The sequence below is a fragment of the Anabas testudineus genome, chromosome 17 (genome assembly GCF_900324465.2).
Source record: "Anabas testudineus chromosome 17, fAnaTes1.2, whole genome shotgun sequence".
Taxonomy (NCBI): domain Eukaryota; kingdom Metazoa; phylum Chordata; class Actinopteri; order Anabantiformes; family Anabantidae; genus Anabas; species Anabas testudineus.
In genome coordinates, this window is record NC_046626.1 from 17562773 (window position 1) to 17582919 (window position 20147).

The 20147-nt window shown below is 39.8% G+C and overlaps 1 protein-coding gene across 2 annotated transcripts; it reads left to right on the forward strand.

Moving 5' to 3' along the window:
* The first annotated feature begins 124 nt into the window (after window positions 1–124).
* Window positions 125–20021, forward strand: usp33 (ubiquitin specific peptidase 33). Of its 2 annotated transcripts, none has more exons than XM_026374555.2 (24): window positions 125–294; window positions 4325–4423; window positions 4563–4616; window positions 4722–4784; window positions 7061–7210; window positions 7547–7655; window positions 9443–9512; window positions 10806–10919; window positions 11133–11211; window positions 12484–12922; window positions 13003–13143; window positions 13274–13389; window positions 13567–13739; window positions 13857–13927; window positions 14009–14042; window positions 14159–14204; window positions 14299–14479; window positions 14611–14737; window positions 14833–15002; window positions 16576–16657; window positions 16801–16909; window positions 17797–17899; window positions 18564–18632; window positions 18776–20021. In XM_026374555.2, exons 2-24 carry the CDS (start codon window positions 4340–4342, stop codon window positions 18931–18933), a joined length of 2742 nt encoding a protein of 913 aa, XP_026230340.1. In that variant the 5' UTR covers window positions 125–294; window positions 4325–4339; the 3' UTR covers window positions 18934–20021. The 2 variants fall into 2 exon arrangements, with proteins under 2 accessions (XP_026230340.1, XP_026230341.1); XM_026374556.1 differs by lacking the exon at window positions 125–294 and adding an exon at window positions 615–671.
* Window positions 20022–20147: the final 126 nt, after the last annotated feature.

Consider the following 20147-nt stretch of genomic DNA (forward strand, 5'->3'; position numbering starts at 1 on the left):
TTGTTTTCAAACTTCTTACGTTTTGTTATGTTATTATATTTTGAAGCATAAGGGAGGACAACACAAAAATCAGCTGCTTACAGTAAACTGAGAGGGAGGGTTTGTTTTATTTTGTAACCGGAAATGGGCGGGGACAGTTGTAACGTTAGCAACCACGCTGAGCGACGGGAACGGTTATCGTTAACCTGAAGGATCGTTCTTTGAAATATGACTCTAAATAGAGATTAAACTCAATCCTAGACATCAAATACATTCGGATCCAGTTGAAAGACATCACTTTTTACTATACAACAGGTAAGAGCCATGGCTAATTTCTTTGGATGCTAACTGACTGGTGTAAGGCTAGTCACTGTGGGATCGTCATGTAATACAGGAACGTTAGCTAGCTGGCTAACATTAGCTGACAGATCACTGGGGAGATAGCAAACCATCCAAATTAACTCAAATTTTAACTGCTTTATGTGCTTTATTCATCCCCAGCTATGTGTGTATGTTGTCGTAAGTGCTATAGCTAGATTGCAAAAGAAACGAATAAAAAAAAAGACCAGTTATAGCCAACAAGCTAATGCTAACAGCGAAAGATTGCTAGTCAGCCAATGACGCTGTCAACGCCGTGCTCGGGTTTGACAGTTCATTTTGACCAGAGGACAAGGCCAAAGCCACACATATCGGTAACGTATTCTGCCTTTATCTCACACAAACTAAACTGGCTAGAGAAAACGTAATTTACCATTAATGTATCCAGCTAACATTAATTCTAAGTAATTCTACGCTTTCAACATAATGGCGTAATTGGTCGATTGCTAAACGGAACCATTAGCATACTTAGATTGACTCATTTTGTGATTTGCAATGTTCACGTATCAGATTTTAGCGTCTAAGTTTACTAAGACTAAGGATAACACGGAATCAGACAGTCAATATCGGCTTCATGTGCACTGCCTGGTCTGGGTCAACGCCCCACCCTGACTCTAGGTTACCACTTCTTTGTGGAGATTTAAATCTCCGGCATTATTACTATTATTCCTGTTCACAGAATCTCTGTTCATCACAGTGAAAACACAAGAATGGTCAAATATTCTCTCACCCGCCTTGCGTAATTGCTTTAGCCTTAATAGTAAAACCATGGGCTAATTTGATTTTCTCAGTGCTTACTACTGGATGTAATAGTGACTGTTTACTGTTGGAGGCACAGTGAGTTTGTTCATTTGACCCTTTGAAAGAAGCGTCCAAAGTTCAGGGCTATTGTAGGATTCTAGTAAGACAAACAGATAGGTTATAGGTTATATACATTAATTAGATAAGATAGTTGGGTTATTAAAGAGACTAACAGATAGCAGTGATTAGATGAGGAAGCAGGCATATTGTATTGACTTGTACAAGACTGGGCATGAATGTAATAGAGGATCTCTTCCTGTGTTCAAGCTGATCACAAAAGTATTAAGATACAGGATGTATAGTGACTTTAGAAACGACTGATGTGTTATTATCATGTTGTATATATATTTAATAAAAAAAATATTAAATTGCACTCGCCATCCGTCTACTCTCAACAACCTATAATAACAAAAAGAAGACATGCTGATAGAAACATTTGCAAATTTATTAAAAGCCAAAAACTAAAATCTAAAAGTATTCAGGCATAATTCAGTCCTGTGTATTAACCCTGTTTGCACCCGTTACAACTCTGAGTCTTCCTGGATAGGTACCTGTACACTTTACCATTGCCCATGTTTCACCTCCTAACATCTCAAAGGAAACTTTGAAACATGTACATTATATATAGAGGACACGCTTGTGTCATTAAATACATTGTAAAGTCCAACCAACAGAATATTAAATGTACAATACTGAACCAATGAAAAATATTTAAACAATGAACTAATCAACTGCCTATTATAGCTCCAATTATGTATGTCCTTACCGTTTGTCTGCAAGAGCCACAACTTCAGGAACCTTAAATCAAAACAACCAATAACATGAAATGATCAGCCTTACCATGGCAAAGTGGTTCCATATTTAATGATCAGGTGTTTTGTGAGCAACAGAAACATTGGAATAACAAGTTTTTGGTCTTCAGAAAGCTCCTCAAAGAGTCAGTCATTATGACCAGGCTTTTTATGAGTGTTATTACACATTTAAGATAAAGAGTGAATTATTAATAGCTGTAGTGACACCTGCAATGAAACTGCTTGATAAAGACTGTTTTTATTTTGGTTTGTGTTATGCAGGGGAAGAAATGCATTCACAGTCTTATTTCCTGTTTCCTTTTGTTTTTCTTTTGTTTTATTTTTCCCAGTCTGTCACATGATTTTTTTAAAAGTCGTGGTGTCTGATGTACTGCCGATTTGTCTGAAAAGCACTGATCAAACCTTGCTTGTTTATTTTATTCACATAAGAGTAAGGATTTGTGTCACACTCAGATGTTTATTTCATGATTTAACAGTTGTTCACATACAGGACACCTGATGGACAGACCCCAAGTAATCCATGTTGTCTTTCAGTATATGAGCAAATCCCTATGCGAGGCAGTGCCTGAGCATTGTTTTCTTTTGTGGAGGAGATGCGACTGCAGTCTTCTGAGGAAGGCTGATAATAAAAACCGTCAGTGGTTTCCTGTCATCCCAACAAAGGCTTTTACGCCTGTGTTGGGAAGCTGCCGATCTTCCTCTTTTCATACACACTAAAAAACAGAAGCGCAACAGACGCCCAACAAATTGTAGCAAAAGTAGATTATCAGTCTTGCGAAGTCTTGTGATGCACAGCTTTTCTCGAGTTACAATTAAAGATTGTTGTGGTGACAGTGACAAGCCATGTCATTTTGTCAAGCCGGTTGGCTTAGTCATAGCACGTAAGGTGTTAACAAAATTCCAAATGCTTCCTCAGTAGTTCCTTAATCAGTAGTTACAACCGGTTAATGTAGCTCTATCCCTGTAGAGAATTAAAGCTCTTTGTCATGCCTACACAGATGACCTGAAAGACCTTACTTGCATTTCAGCATGTTTACATAAGGCCAGGTTTGTGAAACCAGCTATATCGTTTACATGCACAACACACAACAGCACCTGTGGTCAGCCATTGGCAGCTCCAGTGTCATTGATAGGTGAACGGGTGAATGAGAGGCGACATTGTAAAGTGCTTATCTACTGATAAGGCAGAAAAGCATTTCTTCTCTCTTGTTGTCAAATGGAATGAAATCACTGTTATGTGAAGATGGAAATCTTTCTAAACTCACTGCTTGAGTTTTGTCAATAAGCAGAACTTAATCACTTGGACTATGTTTGAAGAGGATTTGTTCTGACTTGTTTTACATTTAAAAGACATTTTTCTACCTTGTCAACACTAAAATCATTTATAGCCTCATTGTTCATACAATGCTGGTTCCACACGAGTTGCTGACAGCTGTGGCGTGATGCACTGCTTGGTATTTCAGTGGCTGATAGGAGGAATTTGTCAGTCATGAAGGCAGGGAAAAACCTGGGACTTGAGACTTCAGTTGCTTTCACTTTTGTTGATCTGTTTAATGAAATGGTGGTGAGGCACAGATCACAGCAAGGGTTTGAAATAATTTCTAAAGCTTTGAGTGTTGCCAGGAGGACAACACACTTCATGCAATTGTGAAATGGAAGAGGTTTGGAACATCTGTGCCTTTTCCTTAAGATAAGATAAGATAGACTTTATTTATCCAACGATGGGGATGAACAAAGGGACAGATGACTGCAACTAACTATTCCAAAGGAAGCTGATCCAGATTGAACACAACATCAGAGTATGACTATAGTTAACCTTTCAGCATGACAGTGACCTAAAGTATACAGCCCAGCCAATCCAGACTTATGCCCCATTTGTAGTATAACGATCATCTGTGGAGAGTACAGAAATGCTTCTGATTGAATCTGACTGAGATTCAGAGCATAAACTGCCCAAATCCATGTTTGAGAAGCTGTAGAAACTTACTCAACAAGACTCAAAGCTGTAATTGCTGCCAAAGGGACTTCTACACAGTACTGAGTTAAAGGCGTGAGGGTTTTTATTTTGCTATTATGGGATTGAGTGTAGATAGATGGGCACATGATTTAGATTTTTAAAATAAATTTACACAACATAGTAAAAGGTGCACATTGTTATTTGGTGGTGACTCAGGTTATAGCAGCGTAACTGTTTTACTTGACCTCTGTGCTATTCTTTGGATTTATCACCTATCATGTTTCAAGTATCAGATGTTAGAACAAGAAGTCACCTGACACAAAAAGCAAGTTGCCTGAATGTTGTGTTTTTTTTTTGTCTCTCTCTCTCTCTGTCTTTCTTTCTTTTGCTGTCACAGAGTTGCTGGTGAGCAATGCCGCCAGTGTCCAGCTGTGACTGCCCCCACCTGGACTGTGTGGGGGAGATCACCAAAGAGGAACTTATTCAGAAATCCCATGTGAGACCCCACCCTCTTGACTCTTTCAACTGTCCTACTCATAACTTGTCACTCTTTAAAAAATGTTGTAATAGCTCATTTAATATGATTTCATCAAGCTTTCTGTTTTTGTTTCATTTTTTTGTTTTACATTTTTTAGGGCCAGTGCCAAGACTGTAAAGTCGGAGGACCAAACTTGTGGGCATGTTTGGAGGTAAGACAATGCTCCCCTGCAAAAAAAAAAAAGGTTCACTGGATTGTTGGAAATATAATTTCTCACCACTAACACTCACACATAATCATGTATGTTTTTCTCTAGAATGGCTGTGCATATGTAGGATGTGGAGAATCTCACGCTGACCACAGCACTGTCCACTCACAGGTGAGAATTCTCAGAGTGTAAAAATTCTCTATCAGCTGGGAAATGGCATCTAATACATAGAAGAGAGAGGAAAGGAATGTGACTCAAGGAGAAGGGGAAGTGCTTAAGTACTGACTGTGATGTTAAGTTAAAGGAGAAGTGTAACCTAAAAAGCAGTAGAGGTGTCAGAAGAGAGGCACAGATGGCAGTTCAGGACAGGAATACTTTTTCAAATTCCCAGGAGCCATGACTTGGAATAAAACTGCTTGTTGCATTGCTTTACTTCTAACGTTTTCTCTCCATGTTGCAAGAGCCCGCATGTGCAACTTTTAGCTATTTAAGTGCACGCTTTGTTAAAAACCATCAAGCCAACATTCTGCGCCTACATCTCCACAGTTGATGCAGTTACAGCAGTGGATCATCCATTATTAATTGCCATTCCTCTAGAAAGTGGGGGAGATCCACTAGTACTGTCAGCTCCATGGTTACAGTCAGTGCCCCTCCTATCTGCTGTGAAGCTTAACTCAGCCTCTGTGCTGCGACTGTTGACTAAGGCTTTTCCTCCAGCACGCTAGGGCCAAATGGGGTTAGAAGGAGGAATATAAAAGCAAACGTGTAATTTGCCCTGCCTAATGGTATCTGCATAGCTGCTCAAACTATTGTCGAGAAAGAGCCTGTTAAAGTGCCAACCACTTCAGTGAAGCTCTCCACCCAGATAAGAGACAGAAATCGGATACAGACTGTGCTGGCAAAATGTAATATCAGCAGAAAGATTCTAAATGATCACCAGTGAATTTGATATCTGTGCATTTATCTGGGGCATCTGACTGTGCAGCTCACCAGTTGCCTCTTGTACTTTTTCAGCAGATCTTTAAATCTTGTAGGAATGAAAGTCATGTTTAATTAGTGCTTTGGAAGCCCTGAGAGGAGGGAAACATTTTAATATCTTGACTATGCAAGGATGTTGTTGAACTGAGAGTGAAAGCCACTGCTAATATGAGTAAATAAAACTGGCTAGTGTGGAATTAAAATGTACAGCAAGTTCAGAAAATTTTAGAAGGCTTCACATTTGTATGTACTTTTGGCAACAAAATGAGACACACAATCAGTATTTACAAGTAGACTGAATATCATAAAAAGGAAAGGAAAGGAAGAAGAATTCAGCCACAGGTAAACTTCAGGAATCCTTTACATTGCAGAAGAATCACTGCCTCGTTATTACTTTCAAGATGCCAGTGCTCCTCTTAAAACAACAGTTTTTAGTACTTTTGCCTGCATTTGTGCAAAAACTGCAGATTCACCGACAGACAGAATCGCCCTGAAAGGAGTAGTTCCTGTTGGTGTTTCTTTGTTTTTCTCAGTGATGTCTTGACTGCTAAAGAGGAGACTTGACAGTGTTTTTGTCAGACAAAAACCAGACCAACCTGCTTCTTTATCAGAAGAACATAGTGGTGAATCTAGGCTGGTGCTGAAATATCCTAAATATTTGTGCAGTGTTTATTTTGGCTAAAATATATATGGAGCATGATGGGAGTTACTGACATACTCAGACAGCTTTTATTGCATTTTTTCCTTTTCTCAAGTATTTTTCTGTGTGTGAGTGGGTTTGTTTTATATGAATATATAAAAGTGTCACTGGAAAAGCAGTTGATTGTGATATGAAACATTATGTGGGCTGGTAAAGTATCTTCTAAACCATATAAATCCAGCTTGTTATTACTTCCCTACCTGGTGCACTTCCATTCATACATAATTGAAACAGGGGTATTTCATGCCCGTGCTTAGTCTGGTGTGCCCCCTCTGCCAGCCCTGCCCTGCTCCACTTTACCCCGCTGTGTGAAAGCTAATGCAGCCCTGATGAATAATGCAGAGTCTTCTGGTCGGGTGCTGCTCACGTTCAGTCTCCTGTCGACCTGTCAGGCTGCTGGTGTTTGTCAGAGCAACAGTGGGTCAGCAGAACTCGGCCATGTTTCCATGCAGCAGTAAAAGGCTGCACTGCTGCCTCAATCTGCACCTGTAACCTGAGACACTTAGCTCTGGAATAATGTCTGTGTTTGGGGTTGGAATGTACCATATGTTATTTTTTGTATATGTGACAATGGTGGAAGGTTGATTTAGTTTATTCACGATGTTGTGGCCTTGAGTTTCAGCGTCAAGAGAAACAAAACAAGCAATAATTTGATTGACTGTCAGACTTCAGTATGTATTTAGTTTTGCTGCACTGTACTCACAACAAAGCACACACACTTTGATACGTCTGTTCACCAAATGTTTTTCTTTGACAACTTTATGTGCAGGAGACACGGCACAACCTGACAGTGAACTTGACCACACTTCGAGTGTGGTGCTATGCCTGCGGCAAGGAGGTTTTCCTGGAGCGTAAACTGGGTCCTCACTCGCTCCACGCCAACAGCAAACCCCTCCCCTCTCCACAGAAGGCCGATCAGGTAAGAGCCAGACTCCCTGCTGTTTGTCATAATGGGTTATTATGCAGGATTGCCTTCACACCCTAAACTACAGTTTGTTAATTAATGTTCAAAGTCATAACGATGATGATGCAAAAAAAAATGCAAAAAGTGACTTTTGCATCTGCCTGTCTTATTGGAATGCACTTGTTAGTGGTATAATCACTCTGTTACATAACCACGTACTCTCCAATTATACTGACTGATTGCACCAGTCTGTCCTAAGCTACAGTTTGAACTGTCAGCCAGATTGAGTGGTTGCTCATTTACTAGATAAGAGTTTTACAATGAGGTCTGTGTGCTGTTCTGTTGCTCCAGGATAACAGCAAGGCCCCTGGGAGCCCGACCTCTCTGAGAGTGCCCCTTAATGGAGCCTGTGAAGATCTGGACATGGAAACAGAAGAGGAAGATGACCTGCGTGCAAGAGGTCAGCCCAATCAGACAATGTATTCATCTTCACATGACAAAAATAATTTGTTGATTTGAGGAAGTTATAGGTTTTACTCACATTGACAGAGATGTGCAGTCAAATGAAAATGTACATGAAGCAAAAACAGTTCAAGTTTCAAGCACAATGCTAGCATTGGCTATAATACATACAATACAAATACATACAAATATACTAGTGGAAATATCTGAATTTTGCAAATGAAGCCGGCATAAATGTACTTATGCAAAATGTTCTTATCTCCAGGTACAGTTACAGTTCTGCTGCAGTAGACTCATTTTTCTTTTTTTACGTTATCATTTTAATAATTAAAATCATATAGATGAAGTCAGTGAGGGGACTAAAATGTAATTAAGTTTTATCACGTCTTAATCCAAGTTTGACAAAATTAACAAATGAGCACCTCAAACACAGGAGCTCAGTTATCAACAGTCGATGTAATTCAAAGTGAAGGTTATTATTTAAATGAATAAGAGCAGGGAAGCGGTACGTCAGGATGAGAATTTCTAAAGACCCTGACACATCAAGCAGACTTCAGAGTACATTGGCTGATGAACACAAGGGTTGCCTCACTTCACCACATCTTTGGTTGTACATGGTACTTTGTTGTACACAACACAAAGACCACAGCCAGCGTCCGACATGTTGAAAAGACAAATACAACTGAAAAGGTTTTGTCATATGTTGCTGTTGATAAGTGCTGACTACAATCAGTGCAGCCACACACTACAAAGATATAATACAACAAACTGCACATGGTCCCTAGCTCACACTCCACTGGAACCACCAATGCAAATAATGTTTCCGCTCAGTGCTGTGAGAAACACACAGAGGCTCTTTCAGTAGCATATGTTAGGTTAAACCTCACATCTTTGGATCCACGTTTTGGTTATTTTTGTCACAAATGCTGGTCATATGTTCAGGAGGTGGATTAACTAGGTGTTATAAGAACAGGCTACACAAAACAACATCAGAGGTTTTGAAACTGTCAGGTGTGATTCCTCAAGTGGGTGAGTGAGAGTTGCAGGTGGTGTGTGGAGAGAGAGTCATGAAGCACAGTTAAGGAGTGAGGTGAAAGGGACAGGTGCATGCTGTGTTCCAGCGTTTAGTTATTGTAGTTTGGCTGATTTGCCTCACTTCACATCAACACGGTCAACGACTGTGCTTGTGGAGGCGGTTAGGTCTGATTGCTGCTTTTTGCAGAATCATAACGCTGTCGAATTTGAACACAGACATGCACATTATTGTTTTTAGATTCACTGTGACTTACAGATTGGTTCTACTTGATTGTGGCAAATATAAATGATTAAACATAGTTTGGAAAGGAGCACATCTGAGTATATATAAGTTCCCACAATTCACACTACATCTCAGGACAAAAACCCTCCAGTCCAAGAAACCCTCTGTACAGTTTATCCCTCTGGGGATACACCTGGATTAGTGGGGATAATCCAGGTGTACAAAGCTTGTACATACTTACTCAAGAATACTCAACGGTAGTAAATTAAGAAAAAACACTTCTGTAAATGAGATATTTCAAAAACTGTTTGATTTTAATGAGTGTCCATTGGCCTTCATAGCCGGCAAATGGAGTCACCTTTACAAAACACCAGGTTTCCACTTTTTCTGCGCCTGCTGTAAAATTTTAATTAAGAAATAGGATGAGTCTTCTTAACAACGTAGAGGTTTTCTGGCTGCCATCAAAATTTACGAGCGTTTCATGAGTAGCTTGTTTTAATTTCCCTGGTGTGTTGTGTGTCCCTTAGGCCTGACGGGACTGAAGAACATTGGCAACACCTGCTACATGAATGCTGCCCTACAGGCTCTGTCCAACTGGTGAGACCTCGCCCCCTGTTTACCTGCCTTCTGTCCCTGGTCAACCTGTCTACCCCACATCACTTCTCTGACTCTGCCTTTGTGCTCTTTGGTTTTTCTTCTTTTTACTTTGTGCTCACTACTCAGACGTTAAATGCTTCTTTTCAGTAGCTATATATATATTCACTGCCTGGCTGCTTCTTGTTGACTGTGAGAAACAACCATGGTTATGCTCATTGGGGAGAGTGACGGCTGAGTGAAAATTGCTGCAGTGCACCATTTGAGACGGCTGAAATGGCCTTTTGTAGATCCCTGTAGGGTCTTTTGTTACAAATGAACTCTTTCCCCATCTCATCTGCCTCCTCCTCTGTTCTTTTTCTTTCCCCACCATGTCTTGTTGTGTGCATACCTTTACTTTTTCTTTTTTCCTGCAGTTTTATTGTTTTTATTAGGGTGCCAATCCTTCTGATTCATTCCTCATGATTGTAATTGTGATACAATTGCTGGTGTCATCCCTTTAATTAGGTCTTTGCAGCAGAGCCTTAGGATGTGTTATTACCAACTTTCTTGTAACTCATACTTTTTCTACCCAGGAGCTGGTAAAATTTTAAATTAAACTGATGGTGCCTTGTCTGGATACAAGTCAAAATGGGGAAAAATGTGGGTCAAAATTTGCAATCTAAATCACATTCCAAAAATAGGAGTAACTGAGTTATGCAGCTGCAGAAGGAGGGACCTTCTCTGAAACTTTACTTTGATGTCTGTTTGTGTGAGCGCTGCTTCTTTCAGTTTCTGTCGGGTCATTATTCAGTTGGAAAGGATTTTACTTTTCCCAAGGGAAGGGAACACAACATGCCTTATTCATCCTGTAGTTTGTCTCTTGCAAATTTCTGTCCACTCGGTATCCATCAAATACTATTCCCCTCAACTGTTTTTCTTTTCCGCTCTTTCAGATGTCCTTCATTCTTGCGTGAGCCAGTACCTCTGGGAATTTATGAGTGAACTATGAATATAATTGAACGGGCAGAATTATGTAGAAATGCTGAACTTAAACTTCTTCAGATCATGTTTGACCTCTATGAATGCATTAGCACAAACCTAAAACGATTTGTAGAAAAACAGCAATTTCTAAACAAAACCAGTTACAGTTAACCTAATGCCATCTTATACCTTTTTAGGTTTTTGAGAACTAGCTATTTTGCAAGCTTTTTTGCAACAGCAATCAAAGAATAACTCCTCCGTTAATGGGCATATATTTAGTAAAAGCTTGTTTGGTGCCCACATATGATATATTTATCCGTCTTTCCACTGCAGTCCGCCCTTGACACAGTTCTTTCTTGAATGTGGTGGCCTGGTGAGGACCGACAAAAAACCTGCCCTCTGCAAAAGCTACCAGAAACTAGTGTCAGACCTGTGGCACAAGAACAGGTTGGTGGTTGTCACTGTTGTGGTTGTTGTTTGGGTAGTTAGCTCTTTAACTTTATAGAGTGTTAAAGTTTTCGCGCAAGCCACAGTTAAGCTCAGAATCATTGGCGAGCTGAATGTGATGTGTGATGTGTGATGTGTGATGATACTGTGTTAGATTTCAAGATACTGTCTGTTACAATACTGTTAAGCAAGCTGTGTTTTCCCACATTGTAGACCCTCCTATGTGGTCCCGACCAACCTGTTCCAGGGGATCAAAGCCATAAACCCCATGTTTAGAGGATATTCTCAGCAGGTGAGTCATCCCAGATGGTAAAATAAATATTCAACTGAAGTATGTGTATGCATATTCATTGTATAAATAAAACATGGACACACTTAACATGGTTGGAAGCCTTAATGAAACGTTGCAAACAGCAGTTAATACTGTATGTTGCAATATATATTCTCTATGAATAATAATTTAAGCAGGTGTAGTCTTTGCTTTTGCGTTTCCTTCTGCAGTTTGTAAATAAGTCAATATAAATGTAAACTCTGAAATGAAGTTTGAATTGATTGTTCTGTACAGTTTATAGTGATGTTTGGGTGTTTTTAAGTGTGTGAGTAATGCTTTGACTTGTTTTTTTTTTTTTTAAAGATTGCAGTAATACAGCATGTCAAGCATATAACACAAAAATGTGTCTGTCACTGACATTCTGCTCTTTGTTGAGTATTTCCTTCTGAGGATGAATATGTGCTGACTTGGGGTTTTTATGAGTCTGAAGCCCAGACTATAAAGTCTGTCTCAGATCTTATACAGCCTCTCTTTACTCATTTCCACTCTATATCCCTTCATGCTCATTCATTTACACAAATCACATTAGCTCCAGCTCAAATCACCCAGAGCTACAGTTTTTCATCCACACACAAATGCTCATGTTAAATCTAAAGGCACATTTCTCGTTTTGTTTCCATTGGTGCTTGAAAAAAGAAAGGATTTATGCATTTAACTGCACGTCTTGTCTTTGTCCAGTGTGTGTAAATAAAGGATTTATAAGCCTGAATGGTGGAATGATAAAAAAAGCCTGTTTCCTCTCGGCTTGCCAGTGTTTGTTCAGTGGAGTTAGCTGAAGAATATTCATTTGTCACGCCACGCTGGGCTGCACAGCCTTGGAATTAGCATTGCTATGAATGAAGTTAACATTCCAGGCTCTGGACCTGGAGAGTACATCGAGGTTGAGAGGGAGATTGGATGTCTGAGGTTCATTAAGTTAGTTTGCAGTTTCATAAGGAATTGGTTTCAGATTTTGGCAGAATTGAGATAAACAAGAAGGTGAAGTGGTTGTTCAAATTTAGGAAAAAAACTAGCTTTGGAAAAGCATTACTCTGACTGTCAGACTTGATTATATTGCAGAAGACTTACTGCTGTGTTGTTATTTAGTGTTATATTCAGGCAGAGGAAATTGGATATTTCTTCACAGACTACTGTGACCAAAACAACAGCAAAAACCTCAGATTATACCAGCTCACACTAATTTGCTACCCCCACTAACATTTGGATATTAACGGATCTTCTTGTGATCTTCAGGACTCCCAGGAATTCTTGCGCTGCTTGATGGATCAGCTTCATGAGGAGCTGAAGGAGCTGGTTGCTGAGCCCTATGACCAGAGCAATAGTATCACAGTGGACGACAGCCCTATGGAGGACAACCACAGCCAGTCAGATGACTTCCAGTCATGTGAGTCTTGTGGTAGCAGCGAGCGGGCCGATAACGAGGTGCAGGGTGGGAATGTGCTCATGGACAACACCAACGAGGCTGAGATGCTGATTCCTGAACAAGATGAGATTCAGGCCAACAGGGAGTGGCAGAAGGAGAAGAACATGATTAATGACCTTTATCGCTCTGGAGTTGGTGTTATGGGTGGAAACTGTGGAGCAGACATGGACAAAGATGTTGACACCACCACTGAGACCACACCTATTATCAGCAGCCAGGGAGCCATTAAGGTTCAAAGCAGAACATCAGGTAATCAGAAAGAAGCTACATGTTGGCTCACAACATATTGGAAATCCGTAATCTATAATATTTGGCCTGCTCTCCCCTAGATTCCTTTCCAGGCATCCAAATGTCCAACACCACAAGACCACAGAGTCCAGTTCCCATGGAGGGACACATTCCCAAAATGTCTAGCAGCCCACCCAAAGCTGCCTCTGGCTGGCCGAGCCTTAACCCTGCACACAAGAAAGGTACTTCTGGATAATCAGAGAAAGTCATATCTAGATTGAAGTCAGGGTTTTGTGGCGTAATCATACCCCTGGTCTATTTTTGCCAACATACAGTAACGCATTACTCTCACATTTCCCTGCCTTCCTGCAGCAGTGACCACATTCTCTCCACCTAAGAACAAGCGTCAGAAGAAATACCGCAGTGTGATCTCAGATGTGTTCGATGGGACCATTGTCAGCTCAGTTCAGTGCCTCACCTGTGATCGGGTTAGTTTTCTAAAAATATATATACTAAGACACATTCATCAACAAGTAATTTGTCTTAAAAAAAAGAAATATTTTGCAATATTTTAAGTTCTTTTATACTGTGGATAGTAGTTGTTGAATGTGGCTATTTTCTTTGTAGCTGTCCTAAGAGAAATCTTTACTGTGTGTATATATCAGGTGTCTGTGACCTTGGAGAACTTCCAGGATATCTCCTTGCCCATCCCGGGTAAAGAAGACCTGGCCAAGCTCCACTCATCCACCCACCAGACCTCTCTGGTAAAAGCAGGCTCCTGTGGGGAAGCTTATGCACCACAGGGTTGGATCGCCTTTGTCATGGAATATATCAAGAGGTGTGTGTACATAATGTGAACACTGTATTTGTTTTAGACTTTCACAACAGACATTAGAATCTATTTACTTTGCTCTTCTTGTTCATAATCTGCTCTTGTGTCTGTTTCTATATTTAGTTGGTTCTGGGGTCCAGTGGTTACGCTACAAGACTGTCTTGCGGCTTTCTTTGCCAGGGATGAATTAAAGGGTAAGCAAGTGGGTGTAAAACTGTTCTACTAGCACAAACACCAAGATTGATGCCTCAGTGACTATGTTTGTTGTTTTCTAGGAGACAACATGTACAGCTGTGAAAAATGCAAGAAGTGAGTAATTTTAGTGCCTGAATAATGAAGAGAACTATTAATTTTACATTAATAAAAATAATAATAATAATAATACTTTAGTCATTACTCATCTTCTTTGTCCTTCTTTATCTTAGATTACGGAACGGAGTCAAATTTTGTAAAGTGCAAAGTTTGCCAGAGGTATACAGACATCTCTATAACATATCATATTGCTTTTTCACAAAATGGGCCTCTCAAATAAAACGTCCTTGTATCCTTGGGTCCTTTCCTCCAGATCCTGTGTATCCACTTGAAGCGCTTTAGACATGAATTGATGTTCTCCACCAAGATAAGCACCCACGTTTCCTTCCCGCTTGAAGGCCTGGACCTGCAGCCTTTTCTGGCAAAAGACAGCTCTACCCAGACCACCAACTACGACCTGCTGTCAGTCATCTGTCACCATGGCACTGCCAGCAGTGAGTGGGCAGAGTCACTCCCCTTCATCAGTTGGCACATAGGAGTGTCCTGCATTCATTTAGCCTTGATTTCTCATGTTCTTGTTAGCTTGAAGAATGCTGCTCTAATACAGTCTTCCATTTAATCCCAGGTGGCCACTACATAGCCTACTGCAGGAATGATTTGAACAATCTGTGGTATGAATTTGATGACCAAAGTGTGACCGAGGTGTCTGAATCCTGTGTCCAGAATGCTGAAGCTTATGTGCTCTTCTATAAGTAAGCATTCACGCCACTTATATACATAACCTAACATCTTATTTTTGATTACCCAGTTGCGATAGTGACTAATCTTTGGTCTGTGTCTGTTACAGAAAGAGCAACGAGGATGCAGTGAAAGAACGTAGGCGGGTGTCAGGTTTATTCAACATAATGGAGCCCAGCCTTCTGCAGTTCTACATCTCTCGCCAGTGGCTTAACAAGTTCAAGACCTTTGCTGAGCCGGGGCCCATTTCCAATGATGACTTCCTGTGTTCACATGGAGGTACATATGACCATGTAATTTTCTTACTGAAACCACGCAGAGGTCAAATTGTCTCTGAGCAGGGATCCTTTTCCTTGCCCTGTGTCCACCCGTTAGTGGAAAAATTGTGCTGTGCCCTCTCTTAGCACAGCTTTTGCTTTCATCTTGGCTAGGGATTTTTCGCTTTGACAAAGACTGCAGAGCATTCCCTTCACAACACAGCAGACCTCAAAAGAGGGTTTTACTTCTCTTCGTGCAGATGATCCTTCTTTCTCCTTTTGGTAGTGAAGAGGGGAGGATACTAAAAGGGTTTGTGCCAGTCAGGCTTCTTTTTTTCAGGAAATTATGAAATAGAAATTTAAGTAGCAAATAATCCCAATTTATGATAAAGCATTTAGGGTGCAGTGACAGCGGAGAATCTGTTTCATGGTATAAACAAGCATTTGCAGGTTGTTTTCTCTTCCTTAGCAGCTACCAGCATATATATAAGTGATTATATCAGTGTATTAAAATAGTGTTATATTTCAGCATTGCAGTCAGTGGTTTATTTTCCATTCAAATCTGAATGTACTTATTTGTAACTTATTTTCTTTTTGCTGTTCATTGCTAAGGATGTCATCAGGAGCTTTGGCAGCATTTTTTCTCAGGAGACTATTTTGAAATAACAGCCATAAAATGGTTCCTGCCCATAAGTGTTTCAAGAGGAAACAGGTCAGAGAAAAGCAAACAAACAAAAATATGATGTTCTCCTTTGTACTGAACACAGTATGTAATTCCCTTTTAGTTTTAGATAATGCATATTTAATTTAATCCTTTAATAAAAACATTTTGATATGATACAACTGATAATAATTATAGATTTTTACACCATCACGTTCATTATACAGTCGCTTATCTTGTCTTGTCACATTCCTCTCTGCTGTAGCAAAGTGTCACTGCTTTTCTGCACGCACACATTTTGCTGCTTTGCAGTACCTGCTGGGTCCTAGTACCGACCATTTATGTTTCTTATGACTACAAGATCTGTCATGTGTTACAGTATAAATATATATAAAAAACTAAACTCCAGTCCAAGATCTGTTGAAGATCAATCTGAACTTGTAGATTAAAAACAAATGGTCAAAACTGAAGCAGCAGATGCCACGACATCCAAACTTTTAGTACCTACTCTCTGTAAAGCTTCACAAATCTTGATGCTACATTCCCCATTTTGCAAGTGGACAGTGACTTTCAACTGGACAGTGCCTTTCAAACCCTACATGCCTCCTAAATGTCAATTCTTTTCAAACTAACTACATGCCTTCTTTTTTAAAATAATCCAAGCTGAAAGGTCCAAGCTGTGACAACCAAGGTTATATTTCTGCACTGTGAAAAAGCTCCCTCCAGAGCCACTGTAGATACTTGATATGGAAAATGTTATATTTCAGAAAGGTTAGACAATTTGACAATTTTTGTATAGTTCTGCTTCTTGCCTGTGCAACGTAATACCAGTAACAGTATTTCCAATAGTGATCTGTAAGAAACATCTCATCTCAGCCAATCATTACTGTCAAAATGTAAAATATTTGATGGCTGTTTCAATGTGTTTCATCAGGTGTTCCACCCAACAAAGCAACATTCATTGACGACCTGGTGGTGATGCTGCCACAGAATGTGTGGGATCACCTTTACAGCAGGTACATAGAGGGCAATTACAGATTTACTAGTGGCCTTAAGCATTTTCAAATCTCTCATTTCTGGTCGCTCTCATAGATGTTCTATCGTTTCCTTTGTAGTGTTAATTTTATCTGTGTAAGCTAATGTGAACTGCTCCCTGCAGGTACGGTGGGGGACCAGCTGTCAACCACCTGTATGTTTGCCATACGTGCCAGATTGAGATAGAAAAGCTAGAGAAACGACGCAAATCAGAGCTGGACATGTTTGTCCGGGTAAGTCTTTTTAACCGTGTGTCCACCAGCAAAACTGTGCAGGGACAACAGAGCTTCAGCCAGATACAGTGAAAATTGATGTGAGTGTTAATGCATTGCGTGTCAGTAAGCCTGTGTGCAGCCGGTGTTCATGGGTGTGTAAAGGCCCATTCTTCAGTCTGTTTAACCAGTTGATAGGCTGCATGTGTTGGTGCTCTTCACCCCGGCAGGAGATGAGAAGCGTGATGAAAGCCTTATCATTAATGCATTGGGACAGATGCAGCTGTTATTGCCTGCTCCGTCTGCCCACTCACACAATGGCTGCTCATTGAGAGAGAGATGTTCTGTGTGTGTTTGTGTTTGTATGGCTATCATTGGGAGGACCAGCATAATTTTTAACCATTGGATTAAAGACATTTTAGCCAGTCCTCACAATGAGAAGGGTTTTGTGGTTAAGACTAGGTTTTAGGGTAAGGGTTGTAATTAGGTTTAGGTTAGGGTAAGGGTAAAGTTTAGGGTGAGGCAGTACACGTGATAAATTAATAATTGAAACAGAGTAGATTAGCATGGCCTATGCAACAGTAGCGGGCTAAGGAATGAATAATGTCAATGAGTGAATGTGTGTGTGTGTGTGTGTGTGTGTGAAAAGAGCTTTAGTAAGCTAAAAAGAAACAGGAAGTGTGTCGTTTTCCAAAAAAGATGAAACTGGTGCAGTGTGGTGTTAAGAATGTCTTCTAATTGGAATAATTACCAGAGAGAATTGATTAGGTTTTCCATCTCCTCTCCTCAATCCTTTCATCCTCACTTAATTTTTTGCCCCCCCCCCCCTCTTTCCCTGCTGTTTCTTCTCCTCTTCTTGTCTCTACCGCTCCTCCCCCATATCCTCTCTCCCTCTCCTCCCACTGAAGCTGAACAAGGCGTTCCAGGAGGAGGAGTCTCCAGTGGTCATATACTGCATCAGCATGCAGTGGTTTCGTGACTGGGAGGGCTTTGTCAAAGGAAAAGACAATGGTAATTGGACAAAAGTCTTGTCTTTCCACTCCCAACTTGTTTAAATATTTAATTAACAGGCTAAATGTAAAACTAAATGACAGTTTGTCCTAATATCTGTGATTGGTTGTGATTTATCCTCAGTGTGATTTTGTTTGATGTAAATTTGTCTTATCCACCAAATGTCCTATACAGCTTTCTGTCGAGCAGACTATGACACATATGTTCTTTTATATGGGACATCTTCTTGTTACAAAAAGCTGCTCATGTTCAAAAGAAACTGTGAAGTTCCATTTCTCCTTTTGATTTATCTTCAAAGAGTTTGATTTAGTCCCCCGAGTCATGTTTCCCTCCTGCTACAACAAAATGAAGTGTCAAAATATATTTCATTTTTATTCCAAAAGTTTCTTTTTTTTCCCCTTTCTGTGCTTTGTATTGTCATTTCTATTTATACCAACTAACATCTGGCATGTCTGCAGACGTTTTTTTCCCTGTGACTTCTGCACCTCTAATATTTGTTTTGTCTCTGTAGCAAATGGGGTGCAGAAATGGCTTTCATACTGTGACAAAAACATTTGACATTTTAACATCTTAGCTATTTCAAACAAACAAATCTGAAATGTAGCCATTCCTATTACTGTTGTCTATATTTATGAAAACTAATTGTCTTTCTTTGTCTTCCAAGATCCACCAGGACCCATTGATAATTCTAAGATTGCAGTTAACAAGAATGGCTATTTAACACTCAAACAAGGTACAAAACAATATTATTATTAATGTCACATTGTATTATTACTTCTTGCTTTTGTCCTGATTGTAAAAATATAGAGATTAAAACCAGCCATGTAGATACTTGCAATATTAAAGTGCGTGTGTGTCCTTGCACTGACCCTGCAGGAGCTGACTCTGGGCAGATCTCTGAAGAAACATGGAACTTCCTCCACTCTATCTATGGCGGCGGTCCACTGTTGACTGTTCGGCCAAACATCAGCCACCAGGAATCAGAATCATCACAGTCCGAGGAAAAGATCGAGGTGGAGACGCGCTCTGTTTAATCAAGCACTCAATAGTAAACAATGGAAAACATTTAAGAAGCGAAAACGCCTTTTATTTTGCACTTGACTTTTATTTCTAAAGCATCCAAGCAAAGGACCTCATCTTCACAGCTCCATGACAGCCTTTGACAGCTGACAGAGGGAATTAACATGTCTGAAAAGGTTTGTCATGTTGTATAAATGTGTATAAAGAGCAATGAAATTTCTATTAGCACTGTATTATTCATGTGTCGAGTTGTTATCAGAACCAAGCATTTAAAGTATGTGCAGCTAAAACTTCCACTGAATGCCATATTCCTTTTTTTTTTTTTTTTGACCAAATAAGCACATATTGGTTGTCCATGTGTCTTGTGTTGCCGATATTGATATATGAATCACAATGCTATCTTGCTGTAGATATATCACACATTTTTCTGGTTGTAAGAGAATATTGTCTAGTGAATGGGTAGAAGAGCAAAATGTGACACTTAAAAGTGCTGAAAATCATAAGGTTATGAAAGGACTTATTACTGACTAGCCTCAGGATTGAATTTTGTGTTTGCACTGTTCTGTAGACGTACAACTTGGTATGCTCACACAGATGTCCCGTTTTATTTGAATGTACCAGTACTGACTGCATATTGGTCAAGATTCAGCACTTGAATATTCATCAAAGAAGGGAGTGTTTTAATATGTTAATAGTTTTTTTTTTGTAGGAAATAAATGGAAGGCAGAGTCTGATAAGAGTGCATGCTTTAACACAACAGTCCCAGTTTAACATCACATGTAACTGCATGTAAATGCAACACTGCTCATAAAATGTGCACGCAAATCACAATCTGGATCTATTGTCACTAAATTGTACAGCTACAGAAAGCATATTGCAGTATGTAATCAGCATCATCCGCAATTAATTAATTAATTAGAGGCATTATTTTTGTGTATGGCCATGAAATTAATGTGTTGGCTCATAGGGGTAAACAGAATGCTGTACTGTAAGTTTTTGCATCTGGATTACTGTAAGTTTTTGCATATGGATGTCACTTGAGTAAGATCTATCCAGATTTGTGCTGGCTGACACTATTAAAACTTGATGAAAACATGTTGAACATTGTGGTCATCCTGATTTTGCCACCTATGAGTTTGAGGGGTTATTAAATGCTAAACAACGGGTACATTGGACAAGAACGATCAATGAGAGTGTCACTAAACACTGATTATTATAAGCGAGGTGT